Consider the following 19,037-nt stretch of genomic DNA (forward strand, 5'->3'; position numbering starts at 1 on the left):
CTGTGTGGCCAGAAAAAGCTGAAAATGCTATAAAGTTAAAAGAAAATTAAGTAAAAAAAAAGAAAAAAAAAAGTGGTTTCATTGTTAATCTGTTCAAGTTACAGCTATTTAAGAGAGCGTATTTTGAAGTATAATTAGTTATCTTATCATACTGTAAATTCATAAATTATTTTGCTGAGATCCTTATGAAGGTAGTTTGTTTAAAGTACAGCAGTACCATGGTAAAATTGGTTTTGACATTAAAAGTTACATTTTCGCTCTACTATATGGTGGCCATCTTGGATTTCTGGGTCAAATTGATGTCATAGAGTCAAACTGATGTCAGAATTGGAATCGTCATGGTTGACTTACACAAAAAAGTGTATTCATACATGATTCTAGGTTCTCTGGATCAAAAGTAAATTTTTCAAGATGGCGTCAGCAGGTATTTTGGATTTGGCCATCTGACAAAAAATGCCGGGATTTTTCGGAGGGACACAGGGGCTAAATATTTTATAAAAGGTCCATAGAAGTCAAATCAATCATCAAAACATCTTAGCCAGAGAATGGTCACAGAATGTTGGTTCTTGACCCAACTAACAGGAGAATTCTTTCCCTGGTGAAAAAACCCTTCAAAACAGTTGGCCAGATCAAGAACACTCTCCAGGAGGGAGCCATATCTGTCAAAGTCAACAATCAAGAGTAGACTTCACGAGTGAATACAGAGGGTTCACTACAAGATGTAAACCTTAAAAACAGGAAGGCCAGATTAGAGTTTGCCAAAAAAGAAACCTCTAAAAAAGCCTGTACAGTTCTGGAACAACATCCTATGGACAGATGAGACAAAGGCTGCGGTTACACAGGTGTATTTTCGTTTTGTTTTCAAGGTCAGTTTAGCTTTCCAGAACGCAACGCAACGTAATGGCAGACATGTTAGACATTGGTTTTGCCTCCTGAGCACAGTGATGTAGTACAATGCCAAAGCAGTAGGTGGCAGTAGGTGGCGAACATGAAGGCAATTTTCAACCAATCAGAAATTCTTTATGTGGCAATACACTTCCTGCAAATAAGCAACAAACCACCATCTTTAAATGCCTCGCGTTAGCCATTTAGCCAATGTAGGATTTATTTTTCAGCAAAGAAAGTGCAATAAAAGTGCAATAAACAAAACGGATACATTCACTGTGTGTTCTGCCTCATTTGTTGATGAAACAAAACTAACATCAACACAATTGACCACCAATAGCGGAGTTTAGTCTCATCGTCACCGATTTTGTTAGCTTACATGCAAACGCGATAGGGATATGCCATTATAACAGTATAGCATTGTGGCTAGCAGCTAATGTTAGCTCACGTTAGCCAGCCAGCACCAAACTGATGATATCAGGAGCTATCAGTAGCTAGATAACATTAGACAACGCCTCATGTATTAAACAAAGGTGAATAGATGACTGGGCCATTTTGTTTAATGCTTGTTAAGATTGAAAGAGGAGCTCTGAGCTAACAGGGTCTGGTAGCTAACGTTAGCTCACGTTAGCCAGCTGCTCATGCAATCGTTAATGCTAGCAGAATGAATGGATGTAAACTTTATTTAACAGATTGCAGAATGGGTACAATACAATACGGCTCAATGCAAACAATTGTTAAGGGAATGCAGACTGTTGTAGCTTGGACTGGGCTCCTTATACCAATAACTTGACAACACATGGTAGCTGCAGCTATTTGGGACAGCTCTGTCGTCACCGGACGTTGGTGAGGGTACGCAGATGTCGGTATCTACTGCGCATGGGCGTTGAGCAACAACGGCTCCGCGCAGATTACATGACACGTTGTCGGCGAGTATCCAAAACGGAAACACAATTTCAGCGCTGTCAGTAGGGCAACGCGTTATCCTGCCAAAACGGCATTTCTATTTAACTAGGACAGCAAACGTAATCATTCAGCAACAAAACAAAAACAAAAAAAAACTGTGTAACCATGGCCAAAGATCAACCAGAATGATGAGAAGAGAAGAGTATGGAGAAGGAAAGGAACTTCTTATGATCCAAAGCATACCACCTCGTCGGTGAAGCATGGTTGTGGTAGTGTTATGGCGCGGGCATGTATGGCTGCAGTGCCAATGGAACTGGTTCCCTTGTATTTATTTATGATGTGACTGCTGACGACTGCTGAATTCTGAAGTGTTTCAGGCAAGGACGCGGCAACTAGGGGTGCGGCGGGGGCTGCAGCACCCCCTGCTGGCGGGGAGTGTAACTGCAACTGCAAGGTTGTTTTGGCTTTTATTCCATTGTAACCGAGGCTACTCAATGTCACAGAGCGGAGCGGCACTGCAGATTTACCCTACTCTTGGAATTCATTGCCAGATCCTCATAGGGGCGCTGTCTCGATAATGCAATGTTATTAAAGCAGCGTGTAGCCGACGCATGAACCGGTTGGGATTCGAATAGACGCGGCCTGGAAGTGTCACCGCGGAACTGGAAATCCGTTGGTAAAAAAAATAGACTCAGCCTGGAAGTTTTGGGACGCTGAATTCGCAGTAAAGGAATATATCTGCGGTTTCCCTGGCGTGAACAAGCCAGCAGAACTATCCGAGCCCCCGGGAGGGTGGTCGAGGACCTTTTGCATGTCTGCGATCATGTATGCGGGGAACGATTTGCAGAGGGAGGGCGCAACAGTTGGGGTAAGCTGGGCTGTGATGTTACATGTTTGTCTCGCACGAGAGCGCGGTCTCTAGTGAACGAGAGTGTTGGTTTACCAGAGTGGTAAACCTATGACGTTATTATTATATCACTTATCTCAGCACCCCCTCATAACACGTTTCAGACCCTGTTGAACGCTCTGACTCAATAGTATCCATCTGCAGAACGTCAGCCTCAGCACTCTCAGGCCCCACGCTAAATGTGATTTGACCAAAGCAGAGTATACACACAGACAGTGGAGCTGTTTGCAGATAGCGAGCATTTTGACTTGTTGCGTTGTGGCGATGTCTCGCAGACAATACAACTACAAGTATAATTATATAATATATCGTACTTTTCGCACTATAAGCCGCACCTGACTATAAGCCGCAGCAGCTAAATTGAATGATGTGTACATATATAAGCCGCACTGGACTATAAGCCGCAGGTGTTTTAATGTTTAATTACCATATGTAATTAGCATTGGGACACAATACTGTCGGACAAATAACAAGAATTAACTCATTTACAAGTTGTATTAAGTTTAGCAAATAAGGGAACAGATAAATAACATTTCAATGCAGTCAAAAAAGCAATATTTAGATTTTAACATTTTCGGGTTTGGTCACGTCGAGTCACATATAAGCCGCACTGTTATATAAGCCGCAGGGTCGGAAAATGGGGGAAAAAGCCGCGGCTTATAGTCCGAAAAGTACGGTATATATTTTATAAAAAAATTTTTTTAATTATATAAAATAAAAAACAAATGTAATCAAAAACGATCAATATCTCAGCACCCCCACTTCCCGCGGACTTCCCGCGGCCCTGGTTTCAGGGTAATACTATCTACTCATATTCAGCCAAATGCTTCAGAAATCATTGGACGGCACTTCACAGTGCAGATGGACAATGACCCGAAGCATACTGCGAAATCAATCGGAAGAGTTTTTAAGGCAATGAAGTGGAATGTTTTATGCAATGGCCAAGTCAATCACCTGACCTGAATCCAATTGAGTATGCATTTCACTAGCTGAAGACAAAACTGAAGGGAACATGTAGAAACTGTAATTCCTACACTGTTCACCTGATTTGGATGTAAATACCCTCAAATTACAGTTGAAAGTCTGCACTTAAAGCACATTTTGATTGCGTCAATGTCCATATAGTTATGGACCTGCCTGTAGGTCTTTGAGGTCTACTTCAAACATGTCTAGTTTTCTGCTGAAAAAACATGCATTCTAGCAGCCTCTATACCTCTGTTTCAGTCCTGTTCTCATTGGGCCGTTTCTGTGCCTGTAACAAACTAGCTGCTTTTAATCGTACAAATATACTAGCAGTGGTGTGTAAGCCTGTACCTTCGAATGAAGGTTTGTTGACTTTTTCTAGCTACCGGTAGTTGGCAGGTAAACAAACAATATTTTTTTGGAGATCCTATTCTATTCTCTAATGTAGTATAGCTGGCAAAATAGGAAAAATATTTACATTAGTGATGCACCGATGTGAAAATTGTGGCCGATACGATAACCGATATTAATATTGCTGCTCTGGCCGATACCGATATTTACCAATGTCGATATCTCTGTATAGAAAACACTTTTTTATGATAATCAAATGAAGAGCTATTTTCCAAAACGCTTATTATTATTTTTTTTACTTGTCGTTTATTTTCAGAAATGACCATTTTGAAACAATTTAAGACCAAAACATCGCTCTGCTCAACCTAACAGGCTTGAGGTTGCATGCCGGATGCAGTACTTCGTTTTGCTTGTGCTGCAGTGTTTTGTGACTACAATGGTGAGAAATGTTCAAATATCACTCCTGTCCAAATCCCGTTGATTTTGTTGTCATAGTTCCCACTCCCTTCTGCTCCCGTTGACTTTTACTCCCGGTCCTTCCCAATCACGTGATTCAAAATGAAATTGACTCCCATCTTGTGGGAAGCCTGCGGGACCTGCGGGAATCCCGAAAATATGTCATCCTCTACTCTACACCATCCTAGTCATGTTGCCTCTACACACCATTCTACAGTCATGTTGCCTCTACACACCATTCTACAGTCATGTTGCCTCTATACACCATCCTACGGTCATGTTTCCTCTATACACCCTCCTTTTGGTAAACTGTAAAAAAAAATTTTTTTTTCACTTCTGGTTTTTGCTCGTAAATGTTCACCTACTTCCTGTATTTGCACCCCCCAGCTGGGGTATCATTGGAAAGCAAAGCAATCGGCGAATGATTGACAGAGTTAGAGTGCCGGGAGTCTGGGGTGGTAATCTGACTCTGGCTAAATCTGCTGTGTGCAAAGTCGCAGGCCTCACATATCGGCATGTAACTCGAGAACCGCTGAACATATTTTGTCCAGTGAGGTGGCATTCGAACGGCAACAAATAGGGCTTTAATTCTATTTTATATGTTGTATAAAAAATGCACATCCGAGCCGCTAGAGGTCGGCAAAGTGGCGTGTCGCTCCAGTGGGCAAATCGTCCTTAACACATTGACCGCCAATAACGTTGTACGACGGGTTTGCTGGTCATGCGAATTCTGCCAAGCCACGGCGTACAACGTTATTGAGATCATATTTCATTTTTTCGCCATGGTATTCATAATTCCGCCACCCAGCCTCTGCTGAGACAGTGGGACTCTGCACAACCGTGCAACGCTTCAATACCGCCGCCTGCTGGATGATCGGGCGAGTTACAACCGGAAATGGATCTGGTGATCTCGGTGCATCTGGGAAATCCGTCCGGCAGTCACATATTGTTGCGGGACTCTAGACACCCATCCGTGTATATGGATCGCTGCCATAACTCAATAATCGATATGATTTGGGCATTTATTGCACCATACAAACCGGAAATGGATCTAGTCGATCGACGTCAAATAAGTGGGATCTTTTTCCTCCAGTCTCATCGGCGAACGGTAAGAGGACAGTAACGTTACTTTCAGCTTGATTGTTTATTCTTTTCAATGCAAACCGCTCTGATCAATATATCACCCATACTACATAAAGCATTTACTGACGATCACGGAATTATAAACTACCCCCCCCCCCCCTTTCATCCGCGCATGATTAGTCATAACGTTTAGGATCGTATTCAGTTGGATTTTTTTATATAGCGTGTATCGCGAATAAACTGCAATCGATAATCTATATTATGCGTTTAGGCCTATAACCTGATAAGCTGTAAGCCGTATTTCGCCTAAAGGTACATGCCTAAGTAAATGGAAGATTGCTCCACTTCTGCAAGGTCAATTTGCATGTTCTTGGTATCTAGGAACATCTAGGGACCTGGTGGTATGTATTTCCAGTGTCAGAAATATTGTGTCTGTTACTAGGCTTGAGTAAATTGTAATGAAGAGAAGGAGAATATAAATTATGATTTATGATTTTTGCATCTTTGATCAAAAATGTATACGGGTAGGAGAAAATGCTCACTGAGCTCATTCACCACCTAATTGAGATCATGTGTACAAAAAATCTAAGCAAATGAACCGCGGGAAGATGATTAAACAGAAGGATTTGTAGATACAGTAATTAATGATAATCTATTTTAATTATAAATTCATATTTGACCTTGAACTCGACCTTGACCTTATTATGGCCAAATCATACATCTATGGATAGGGAAAATGCTCCCCTTTCCAATGGCAGGGTTGAATCTGGATTTTGTCATTTCCTTGCGGTTTTTACGATAATGAGCATTTTCCGATACATTTTTATTTCCGATAAATCGTATAAAACATCGGTAAAAATGAAAATACACTTTGACTACTGTTTTTGATAGGGTTATGGTCTTTACTCTTGGCTACAAAAAAAATATTTAAAAACATTGACCTCTTAACATCCAAGGGCCCACATGTGGACGATTCTTTGCCGACATCTAGTGGCTCTGGTGTGCATTTCTTTTAATACAATATATAGATAGAATTAAAGCCCTATTTGTTGCCTGTCGATTGCCCTTTCAGGTGACAAAATCCGTTCAGCGGTTCTCGAGTTACATGCCGATATGTGAGGTGTGCCCCAAAGTACGCAAAAGTACACATTACCACCCCCGACTCCCGGGGCTCTAGCTCCGTCAATAATTTGGCGATCTCGAAAATCTTTGCAGAGGGTTGTAGCCAATGAGTGTGGCTTTCCAATGATACCCCATGATATGATAATTGGCGATCTAATATGGTCTCTATTGATCGATTTATGATAAAGAAAAGCAGGGTCCCTCTATAGGGGGACCTTAAGGCTTACTTAACTAGCGTTCTAGGAATTACTGCAGAAAACGATAAAAACATACTTATATTCTAGATGGTATTTTCGTATGAATCTATGAATGAAAAAGTATAACGTTCCTACATCCTGAACGATAGATAATCGATGTTGAATGGGCCATAGTAATGTCAATTTAGCAATACAATTTAAAAAGTTATAGCCCTGCAAAGAAGGTGAACATCTCCATAGGCTTAGACTGGTGGCAGTGATCATACATTGATGGATAGAAGCGTGGCAGTCAATGTGTTAAGAGGCCCCGGGGCCCGGGCCGTTGCATGTTAAGACGATAACAACTTTCCTCCCCTGTCTCCCTGCAGAGCGTGGATCCCTGCAGACAACATCCAGGACATCACGATGAGCGTGCAGCAGCTGCAGGTGAAGCGCAGCATCGGCTGGAAGAAGGCCTGCGACGAGCTGTCTCTCTACCAGCGCTTCGAGCGCGAGGGCCGCTACTGGAAGACCAAGATGGACGAGGGCCCGGCGCACCAGCAGCACGCCCAGGGCCAGCGGCAGCAGCAGCAGGACACGCAGACGACCGGCGGCAGCGGCCAGACGGAGCGGCCGGAGAGGCCAGAGCGCACGGAGGACAGGCTGGAGCGCACGGATGAGGCGGAGTCGAGCATCTCCTCTACCAGCAACGAGCAAGTCCGACATGTGAGTGAGCGTCAAGCTAAGGCGGAAAGGCAGTAATGGAGTGCTCAAATAATGATGTCATGGGGAAAAACGTAATACTAATACTTGCTCCACTTAAGCTTGTTAATTGAGGTGTAGTGTAGGAGCTACCAATGAATGGTTTTGCATAGAGGAACTAAAACTTAAAGTGCTTCCTTGGGATGCTGTATTTTAGAGATCGTTCCTCAAAAGACATTAAGACCCCCTCTGTGTAAAGGTCAGATATTTTACTTATTCCGTTTGTCCATAGCTTCAATCCAGCGTCCAGTTTGTCTGGTTTAAATGACACATTGCCCCAAATCGGACTCAATTGCGACATGGAGTTGGTTATTTTCACGAGTTTCTTTACCTCGTACCATACATTGATAATGTTTTAAAAAAAAATTATCAAATCTTTTTTATTTTTTTTAACATGAAACAAAACAACTCACAACACAATAATAATAATAATACATAAAAAGACATCCAAAAACATCAACTCAACACAACAATGACTAGACAATAAATTAGACGGATCGTACAGTTAACACCCCAAGCCCCCTCCCTCACCACCCATCGCAGCCACGATCCCCAACCCTCAAGGGCGCAGAGTCCGGCACCCCAGCGAGTCAGAGCATCATGCCTCTTTAACACCCCGACTCGCAGAGGGCTCGAACCAAGGCCCCCCCCACCCCGAGCCTGTGACCCTCCGACACAATCAAAGGGGCCCAGAACACATACATAACCAGTTTAAATAAGTTGTCACAAAGTATAGGGAAAATAAAACATTTACTATATAATGGGCTTCCTGAGCCCCCTCCATCTCCAGACCCGGCAGCCGCGAACCCCAACCCCGGAGGACCCGGAATACGGCGCCCCGCGAGCCAAAGCACCACGCCTCTTTAATGCCTCGACCCGCAGGGACCCCGAACCACGGCCCCCCCCAGTCCGAGCCCACGACCACCAGACCCACAGCTAAAGGGGGCCCAGAAATAATTAAAATTACAAGAAAAAACAAGTGGACAAGGGCACTCGCTTGCTCTTCCCCCCCCACTCACCCCAGGACCTCAACGTGAGCCAAATACACAATATATAATACATTATCTAGCAATCTACAGTTATATGCGCTCTTAGTTTTGCAACTGCTGCCAGCCATATTGCAATATTCGATTCGTTAACCCCTAAAACTCGTGCCGTGGATATCTCCAGATATATCACATCTAGGTAGGTAAGACTCCATACCTTCGGGCATAGCTTGTCTGGGTGTATCCATCGTGAGTAGGGATGCTCGATATTGGCTTTTTTACCGATACCGATATTCCGATATTGTCCAACTCTTAATTTCGATACCGATACCGATACCGATATCAACCGATACCGATATATGCAGGGTTTCCCCCCAAAAAAACTGAATAATTTCAGGTAATTAATAATTTCACTGGATGCATTCAAAAGGCTTTCTAAATGTAAGCATTATCTGTGCAAAATATGATAATTAAAAAAGTAAAAATTAACATTACATATCTCTTGTTGTTGAATTAAACCAACATGCATACTTTTGACAATAAATAAAATAAGAATTGGTTCTTACTTGCTTGCCTGGGTAAATAAAGGTTAAATAAATGTAAAAAAAAAAAAAAATCCGATACCGATATTTTCCGATATCACATTTTACTGCCGATATCGGCCGATAATATCGGTCGGCCGATAATATCGGACATCCCTAATCGTGAGGCAATAAAAAAAAATTGGCGGCTGTGAGGCCGGCTAGAATGAGTCTCTTCACATGTGTAGAGGTCGGTAATTGAGAAACCTCATTCAATAATAATACAGAAGGCAGAACAGGTATAGTCAGAGAGAAAATATCTGATAGCTGGGTGGTAATCTCTTCCCAAAAAAGCTCAACAGGAGGACATTCCCAGTACATATGCATAAATGTTCCGATGGCACTGTTTGGACATAAGGTACATCGAGAGTCAGGTCTGAGACCCATTAGATTCAATCGTCTAGGGGTCAAATAAGTCCTATGAACAAAATTTTGATGAATCTGTTGGTGATCTGGGTTGCGTGAGGACAGCTGGACATTTTCCCAGACTGCATCCCAATCAAAATCTACATCCAACTCCGGCACATCCTTTCTCCAAATCGTATCCAGAGGGAGGTCCTTATACGAGGACGTAAGTAAATGGCGATAAAAGTCAGAAACGAAGCCTCTCGATGTCTTCGTCATAAAATTATTTGTGAAAGCGGTGACGCTCTAGTGGAACATCCCATGGAACGCCATGAGCCCTCAGGGCTGCTCTTATATGTAAATAAAAGAAAAAGGAGGTTCCGGGGAGCTCATATCCATTGGATAGATCTTGGAAAGATCGGAGACCAGAGTTATCGAAGATGTCCCCCAGCGTATGAATGCCTTTCCTTTCCCATAGGGTACCTAATAGGTTGTCGACCAATAAGGAGTAAATTGTTATTAAATAGAGGGGAATGTGTGTGCCATTTATGGCGGTTAGTACATGCTTTCTGGGTATCACGCCAGATCTGGATCACATGTGTGATAAGCGGGCCAAATCGTAATTTGCATTGCTTAATTGAAATGTTGGTATACACAATATCTATGTGGGGACACCATCTTCTCCTCCAATGGTCGCCAAGACACAGCTGCTTGAGCGTCAAACCAAGTGATCAGAGGTCTCAGAGAGAAAGCTTGAAAATAATATTTAAAGTCTGGAAATGCTAATTGCCTCCATCGAGTTTACTTCTTTGGGCAGTTGATCTCTTCAAGCGCGGGCGTTTATTATTCCAAACGAATTTATATGAGGCAGAGTGCAACTTCTTCCAATAACCAACAGGAGGAGGCAACGGGAGCATTGAGCTGATACAAATGAATTCTGGGTAAAATATTAATTTTAATCATTGACGCACGGGCCTGTAATGAATTTTTTTATTTGGACCATCTGTTGAAGTCATTTGTAATCCTGTCACCCAAGCTGGAGTAGTTATACCGTACCGTCTGGCTAATAGTAGGGAATATTTCAATTCTGAGACATTTAAAGTGCTCCACCATAAGTATGTTTGCAGGCAGGATGGTAGCCTTCGCAGGCTCATTAAGTGGAAGAAAAGCAGATTTTGGCCAGTTGATCTTAAAGCCGGACAGGCTGCCAAACTCATCTATCACATTGAGAAGATGAGGCAGAGAGACGGAGGGATTCTGCATAAACAGGAGTACATCATCTGCGTATAAGCTTATATGGTGATGTGTGCCCTGAATTGAAACAGGAGATATAATTTGGGATTGTCTTATGTATTGACCTAGAGGTTCGAGGGATAAGGCGAAAAGACCGGGACTAAGAGGGCAACCCTGTCTAGAAGAGCGCGAGACAGAGAAGAGTGGCGAGCAGAACTTTCCCGTTAAGATCATGGCCGAAGGCCCTGTGTAGAGAACTTTGATCATGTGAATGAAACCCTCTCCCAACCCCATCCTTCTAAGAACTGCCCACAAGTAAGACCACTCCAATCTGTCAAATGCCTTCATTGCGTCCAAGGACATGACCGCTGTAGGGACTGCCACATCCTTGCTGGCATCAATCACGTGCAGTAACCGTCTGATGTTATCAGTAACCAGGCGGCCTCTTATGAAGCCGGTCTGATCAGGGTGAACTAGGGATGTCATATGCTTTTGAAGTCGGGTGGCTAGAACCTTGGCATATAGCTTAAGATCGGCTCCGAGGAGACTTAGGGGCCTGTAGCTGCCACACTCGGTGGGGTCCTTATCTTTCTTGAGTAAAACAGATATAAGCGCCATATTGACATCTCTGGAAAAATTGCCCTCTTTGATTGAATGTAAAATCATTGAGAGTACATTGAGTAGTACATCCCAGAATGCGAGATAGAGTTCCGGTGGGATGCCGTCCCATCCGGGAGCCTTACCCCGTTGCATATCTGCAATCGCCTCTCTAAGTTCAGCTAGCATGATGGGTGTAGCTTACAGTTTAGCACTATCTTCCGAGATCTGTGGTAAGTTGATTCGATCAAGGAAATCCTCCAGCTTGGTATGATCAAAGACCACCTCTGACTTGTACAGGTTGGAATAAAAAGAGCGAAATGTATCATTGATGCATGCTGCTGTGATGGCTGCCTTTCTGATCGCTCCGACGAGACTGTGCTCTATTTTGTTAATTTTTATAGTATTAGGAGTTTTATTTGCACCAACTGTTGGTGCATTATATGTGTATGACCGTCAGTCAATCATTGACATTGGATTACGGGAAACTTACCAACTGGATTACTCGCTGGATCAACTTTCCGAACCACATCAATGGCCGGAAGAAATCCTCCGGAGACTAGGACCGGATCCTTTGTTCCTAGACCCCAGGAAAAGACGTCGAGGAAAAAGGTCTGGGATCCGAAACAGGCTGAGATCCAGACGACACCGTACACCACTTCCCAGTATATTGCTAGCCAATGTACAATCAATAGACAATAAACTGGATGACATCCGAGCAAGGATTCAATATCAAAGAGACGTTAGGGACTGCAATGTCCTTTGCTTCACCGAAACTTGGCTAACACCGGAGGTTCCAGATCACGCGATTCAACCAACGGATCATTTCTTTATCCATAGGAAGGATCGGACACAATCAGAGTCCGGTAAACAACGTGGTGGAGGTATTGCCTTCATGTTTAACAAAAATTGGAGTGATCCAACGAATGTGAAGGAATTATCCAACTACTGCTCCCCAGAACTGGAATATATAACCATCAAGTGTCGTCCTTTCTTCCTCCCGAGGGAGTTAACGGCGATCGTCCTGGTCGGAGTGTATATTCCACCGCAAGCCAACAACAACGCCGCGCTCTCCAGACTCCACGACGAGGTAAATAATATACAAGCGACGAACGTTAACGCCGCCATTTTAGTACTGGGAGATTTCAATAGCGCCAATCTGAGAAAGGTATTGCCTGATTTCTACCAGCATGTGACTTGCAACACCAGAGGCGGTAACATCCTAGATCACTGTTACACGCAATTTAAAGGTGGCTACAAGGCTCATTCTGATAGTGGCTTTGGCAAGTCAGATCACGCATCCATTTTCCTTACACCAAAGTACAGACAAAGAATTAAAAGTACTCCCGTAGTCTCGCGAGAGGTGCAGAAATGGGATGTGACGTCAGAGGACACGATCCGGTCAGTGTTCCACAACACAGACTGGATTGTATTCCGCGACACAGATAACATTAATGCCTACACGGAGACAGTGCTGGACTATGTCTGTACTAGGGTGAAAGAAACAATCCCCACTACCAAAATGAAAGTTTACCCAAATCAAAAACCCTGGGTAGACAAATCCGTCCGTGAAGCTCTGAGAGAGCGCACCAAAGCATACAATGACGGCCTAGTGGCAGGCAACATGAATGACCACAAGGTGGCGCAACACAACGTAAGGAGGACAGTGTCAGAGGCCAAACGGCGCTACAGGGATAAAATTGAACTCCAGTTTGAACAAGCTGACTCTAGAGCTATGTGGCAGGGGCTCAAAACGATGACAGACTACAAAGGCGCCTCCCTCAAACTGAACAATGACATCTCCTTAGCAAACGACCTCAATACCTTCTATGCGAGGTTTGATGCTGGTAATAACAACACCAGCTCACAAGCCTCGGCAATGGGGGGGGGGGGGTCGGCTGCTGATGGAGGCGCAGTGTTCAGGGTAACAGAGCATGAGGTGAGGCGGACCTTTAAAAAAGTGAATATCAGGAAGGCAGCAGGTCCGGACGGCATCCCCGGCCGCGTCCTAAAAGTCTGTGCCGACCAACTGGCCCCAGTATTCACTGACATATTTAACCTGTCCTTAGAACAGGCTGTCATCCCCACCTGCCTGAAGAAGTCCACTATTATCCCTGTACCCAAAAAATCCAAGCCTGCTTGCCTCAACGACTACCGCCCTGTAGCTCTCACCTCCATAGCCATGAAGTGCTTTGAGAAGCTAGTAAAGGGCTACATCTGCTCCTCCCTCCCCATCAACATGGACCCCCTGCAATTTGCATACCGCCCCAACAGGTCCACGGAGGACGCCATATCCCATGTGCTGCACACAGCAGCATCACACCTGGACAAGAGGCAGGGGAACTATGTGAGAATGCTATTCATCGACTACAGCTCGGCATTCAATACCATAGTCCCCTCCATACTCATAGCCAAGCTCAGGGACCTGGGCTTGGGCTATGACCTCTGCCAGTGGGTCTTGGACTTCCTGACTGGCAGACCCCAGGTGGTGAGAGCAGGCAACTGCACCTCCTCATCCATCACCCTCAACATAGGGGCCCCCCAGGGCTGTGTTCTGAGTCCCCTCCTCTACTCCCTGTACACACACGACTGTGTGGCTCAGCGGAGTAGCAATACAATCGTCAAATTTGCTGACGACACAGTGGTGGTGGGCCTGATCTCTGCCAACGACGAGAGGGCCTACCTGGAAGAGGTCAAGGTCCTGGCGGGATGGTGCCAGGAAAACAGCCTCTCCCTGAACGTCAGCAAAACAAAAGAGATGATTGTGGACTTCAGGAGGTCGGGGGTCAAGGACTACAGCCCCCTCAGCATCGACGGGGCACCGGTTGAGAGAGTCAACAGCTTCAAGTACCTCGGAGCCCACATATCCGAGGACTTGAAATGGACCATACACATTAACAGTGTGGTGAAGAAGGCACGACAACGCCTCTACTTCCTCAGGCGCCTAAGGAAGTTCCAAGTCAGCCAGAAGATCCTTAAGAACTTCTACTCATGTACAATAGAGAGCATCTTGACCGGCAACATCACCTCCTGGTTTGGGAATAGCACTGCAAAAGACCAAAGCAGACTACAAAGAGTGACACGTTCAGCCGAACGCACAATTGGAGGGGGGCTCCCCACTCTCCAGAACATTTACAACAAGCGTTGCAAGGGGAAGGCTAAGAGAATTATTAAGGACTCGAGCCACCCGAACAACTGCCTCTTTGAACTGCTGCCGTCAGGCAAGCGACACAGGAGTCTCAAGGCGAGCACAGAAAGACTCAGAAGTAGCTTCTATCCCCAGGCCATCAGGCTGCTAAACGAACAATGAATGAACACTACACAACAACAACCACCAAACACACATAGCACACACATCCACACGCACACACTCACTTTAAACAAACACACTGTAGCACCCACTACACACACTTTATAGCACACACCCACTTTAAACAAACACACTGTAGCACCCACTCCCCACACTTTATATTTATGGATGAAGGATTGCACTACAACTCGTACACCTTACTGTAAATTGTACCTAAAATTGTACCTCATCCCACTTCTGCTTTGCACTAGATAGTACTGTACATTAGTACACTGCATAGTATTGTGTATTGTATATTATATGGTAACTCAGAACATTGTACATATGTCTATACCGAACAACTGTGACCTCATTCTTCTTCTAAATTCATGCTATATTATGTTATTATGTTATTTGATACTATCTTGTCTAGCACAGTCTCTGGAGCGTAACAGTAAGAAGCATTTTGTATGAAAGTATTCTGTACTTCTGTATGACAACTATTAAAGAACTTGAACATTAATCTTTTTGGGGTTAGTGGTTACCTCCCCCTGTTGGTTCTTAACACTTTCACTGCCACTCACGAGATATCTCAGGTTTCCGATAGTTATGTTGAAAGCCACTCACGAGATCTCTCTGAGTTTTATTTTTTTTTGCGATCTGAAATCATATTGCATCACGCAAGCCTACCCTAGTATACCCGAGCGCCGCCGGCGATCAGATGTGGAAAAAAGCGCCCCCTATCGTCTCCCAGATGACATAAGGGATTTTGGAATGGACTCAATGAAAATGGATGGGGGAAAAAATCCTGTACTCCACATTTTCCAGTCCACTGATGCAGCCGGGGTTATCACAGTTCATTCTGGAGCCTCTGAGACCCGCGGAATCATGTACTGCACTGTACACACGTTGTATCAATACACTTATCGATTTTTTCGAATGGTGATCAGGAATTGGAATATACCAGTTGGATACCATCTGATGTCAGGGAAGGAATCTATGTTATCAGTGTTAGGATAATCAGACTAATTTTGATGAAGATATAAGCTGTTTTGTGAAATGGGCTCTTTCGGTTTCACTGTAAAAGTCCAAGAGGAAATGAACACGGCGATTATCCGTGCGCGGCTCGAATGTGCTTGCGTGCACGTATAATATTGATCATCTAGCGTTTATTTGAAAACGATTCATAAATAGGCAGACAAATATCAACGTTCTGGAATATTCCAGTAAAAGACGATTATCATAGAATGGTCTACTCTAGAATGAACAGTTTTTTACCTCAAAACGGGTGCTTTTCAAAATGCTCTCAAACGGAAATGAAGCGATAAAAAACCAATCTGCCTTGACAGCACTGACTGGAAAAGGATTCTTTGATAAGCGACGGGCAGATTAGACACATAGCCATAATTTAAAACATAGATTAGGCGATATTAAGCGTAACATTTGGCGCCGATGGTGGCATTGAAGCGCTAACTCTGGCGCCACCTCGTGGCACTGAAAGTGTTAATGGATGGGATATCCGCAAATTGTTCACTGGCACGTATCTTCATAGCTAATAGGTGACTAGGCCTGGAACCGTGAACTGTGAACCGTGAACTGTGCATTTGAAATTCTGATTGTTGTCTTAAAATGGAGTTAATCTCTTTTTTCACTACCTTAATTTGAAGCTCCAGTCGACTAGAGTAGTTGTGCTGCAATGAAGAGATCAACGTGGCATGAAGCTTTTCCAGTTCCACCAACTTGGAGAGACGTCCCTTGCGGAGATTAGATGCAAAGAGAGTAGTGTTATTTCTGATTAAACCCTTAACCGAATCCCATAGAATTCTGGGATCCTGTACCGAGCCCGCATTAAACTGCAGGAATTCAGTGAGCTTAAACTTAAAGTTAAACTCCCCGTTTTTCAGCAGTGTAGAGTTAAAGCGCCACCTAGGGGCACGGGATGTTATTTTACTGAGTGAAACCTTAAGTAGGAGACCTATCTGGTCTGAAAGTGCTATGGGTAATAAGTCAACATCAAAGCTATCAAAGAGCTGTGGGGAAGAAAAAGCATAATCAATCCTGGAAAAAGTCTTATGTATCGATGAGAAGAAGGAATAATCTCTCGCGGATGGGTTGAGCGATCGCCACATATCGATTACCCCTGTGTCCTTAGACCAGGCCCGTAGGGCCGTGGTAGCTTGCTTCTGATCAAAGGTTTCAGCGTGACTGGACCTATCAATGGATCCCAAACTCCTCCCAAACAGCTCCTACTATTAATGAGTAATCAGGTAGTTTCAGCATTGCTGCAGTGAGAACAGCATAAAAGTTAGCGTCATACAAATTAGGGGCGTAGGCAGAAATCAGCGCAATTTTTCGGTTTGAACATTCTATTTTAGCAATAGTAATTCGGCCTTCTGCATCGGACCACACATCTAACAGTTTCATATTAAATTTCCGCTTCGCTATTATGGCTACCCCACAGGTCTTGGTGTCAAAAGAAGAATAACTTATATTATGGTACAATTTATTTGCCAGTCTTGCGTTATCCGCCAATAAAAGGTGTTTCACTCAGTAATGCAAGGTCCACTTCCTTCCTTTTTAGCCACGTTAGTACACTTGTGCGTGTATGCTGTATATTGAGACCCCCTGTATTCCAGATCAATATGTGGCCAGCCGTGGATAGTAGGGACTTGTTGAGGCAACGTAAAATAATTTTTTTTTTTTACATATTATGAAAGTACAGATTCATACCTTCAAAATAAGGCATCACTTGAAAATCTTGGTGGGATACTTTTCAAGCTACTTCCTATGAATCATGGTGATATCACAAAATGTATTCAGAGAAAATGGCCTTGAAAGTTTCATACTTAGAGTGTTAGACAACTACAACCCAGATTAGACTACCAGTAGATGCGCTGTCAACTCTCGCTCTGACTCGGACCCGCTGAAAGAGACTGTTTTCATTCCGTGAAAACCCGCCCTACTCTGCTCTGATTCGCAGACTTGTGGGTGGGGGGGTAGAAACGCTGACGGGACGCTGAATGTGATTGGATCAGAGTAGCCAGACAGACACAGACAGGCAGAGCAGCCGGACAGTGGAGCACCGCTTGCAGAGAGAGGAGACAGCGGAGAATTTCGAGGATGCCTGTCATACGCACTGGATATATTTTCCTTCCACTCGGTATCACTCCGGAATCACATTTCAACCAAGTCACTAACGTAACGTTGCTGTCATGAGCCTGCGCTATGGTAGCCTGCTGCCCTCCCCCTCTCTCGCTCTGAATGAGGACAGCAGCCTGTCTGACTCCTGACCAATGGCGCATATTGAAAGGCGCGTTAATAAAAAAAATTATCTGGCTTACTGCTGCGGATTCAAGCCACGCAATAACAAAGCGCAACATTAAAATAAGGACAGCATTAGGTTGCAATAAATCCACTCAAACGAAATTCGTTCGCTCATAAAATTTGTGACATTCTAAATGTGTTTTAATGTTGTTTGATGACAATACACCCGAGTTCCGACTTGCGTTTTTATGATGGTCTTTTTAATATAGACACTGCGTTTGTCACAAGTTAAGTTGCGTGTATAAGTGTATTCACATTTTCCTTCTCTCTGCTAAGAAAGGAGAGCGTGTGTCCTTGTGTGTGTTTAACACCTCGTTAAGTACCTGTGATTAATGCATGAAGCACGCACAGACAGACCACATCCAGCGTAAAGCCCTCGCTTGTAGTTTTTGCCACAGTATGAGAGACAATACTGTCGAACTATCTAACAATAATTAACTCATTTACAAGTTGTATTTAAGTTTGCAAATAAGGGAACAGAGCAATGACATTTCAAAGCAGTCAAAACAGCATGATTTCGATTTTTTTTATTTTCTATTTTTTTTTAGTATTATTATTTTTTAAACAAACGCATAAACAAACATGGCAACACACGATAAGATATACAAGCATTAGTTGACAGTGCACATCCAATGAAATATATTGTGCTAAAGGCTCTAATGATAGATCGAATAGTCCGGGACTAAGAGGGCAACCCTGTCTGGAAGAACGTGATACCGGAAAGATTTCGGAGGTGGTTGTGCCTGTTGTAATCATGGCCGATGGGTCTTTGTATAATACTTTAATCATATCAATGAATCCTTTTCCTAACCCCATCCTTTCTAATACTGCCCATAGATACGACCATTCCAACCTGTCAAAAGCTTTCATTGCATCCAGGGACAGCATCGCCTTAGGTGTGTTGTCTTCCTTGTTAGCATCTAGTACGTGTAGTAATCGTCTTAAACAGCCTCTCCCTGAACGTCAGCAAAACAAAGGAGATGATTGTGGACTTCAGGAGGTCGGGGGTCAAGGACTACAGCCCCCTCAGCATCGACGGGGCACCGGTTGAGAGAGTCAACAGCTTTAAGT

General features: G+C 43.8%; 1 protein-coding gene across 1 annotated transcript in view; it reads left to right on the forward strand.

Moving 5' to 3' along the window:
* zmynd11 (zinc finger, MYND-type containing 11) overlaps positions 1 to 19,037 on the forward strand; it is a 162,261-nt gene that overhangs the window by 102,195 nt on the left and 41,029 nt on the right. Inside the window, exon 12 of the mRNA XM_084313668.1 lies at positions 7,239 to 7,575. Coding sequence (XP_084169794.1) covers positions 7,239 to 7,575 — 337 coding nt within the window. The remainder of the gene's footprint in view (positions 1 to 7,238; positions 7,576 to 19,037) is intronic.

The sequence above is a fragment of the Notolepis coatsorum genome (assembly GCF_963971535.1).
Source record: "Notolepis coatsorum genome assembly, chromosome: 4".
Taxonomy (NCBI): Eukaryota; Metazoa; Chordata; class Actinopteri; order Aulopiformes; family Paralepididae; genus Notolepis; species Notolepis coatsorum.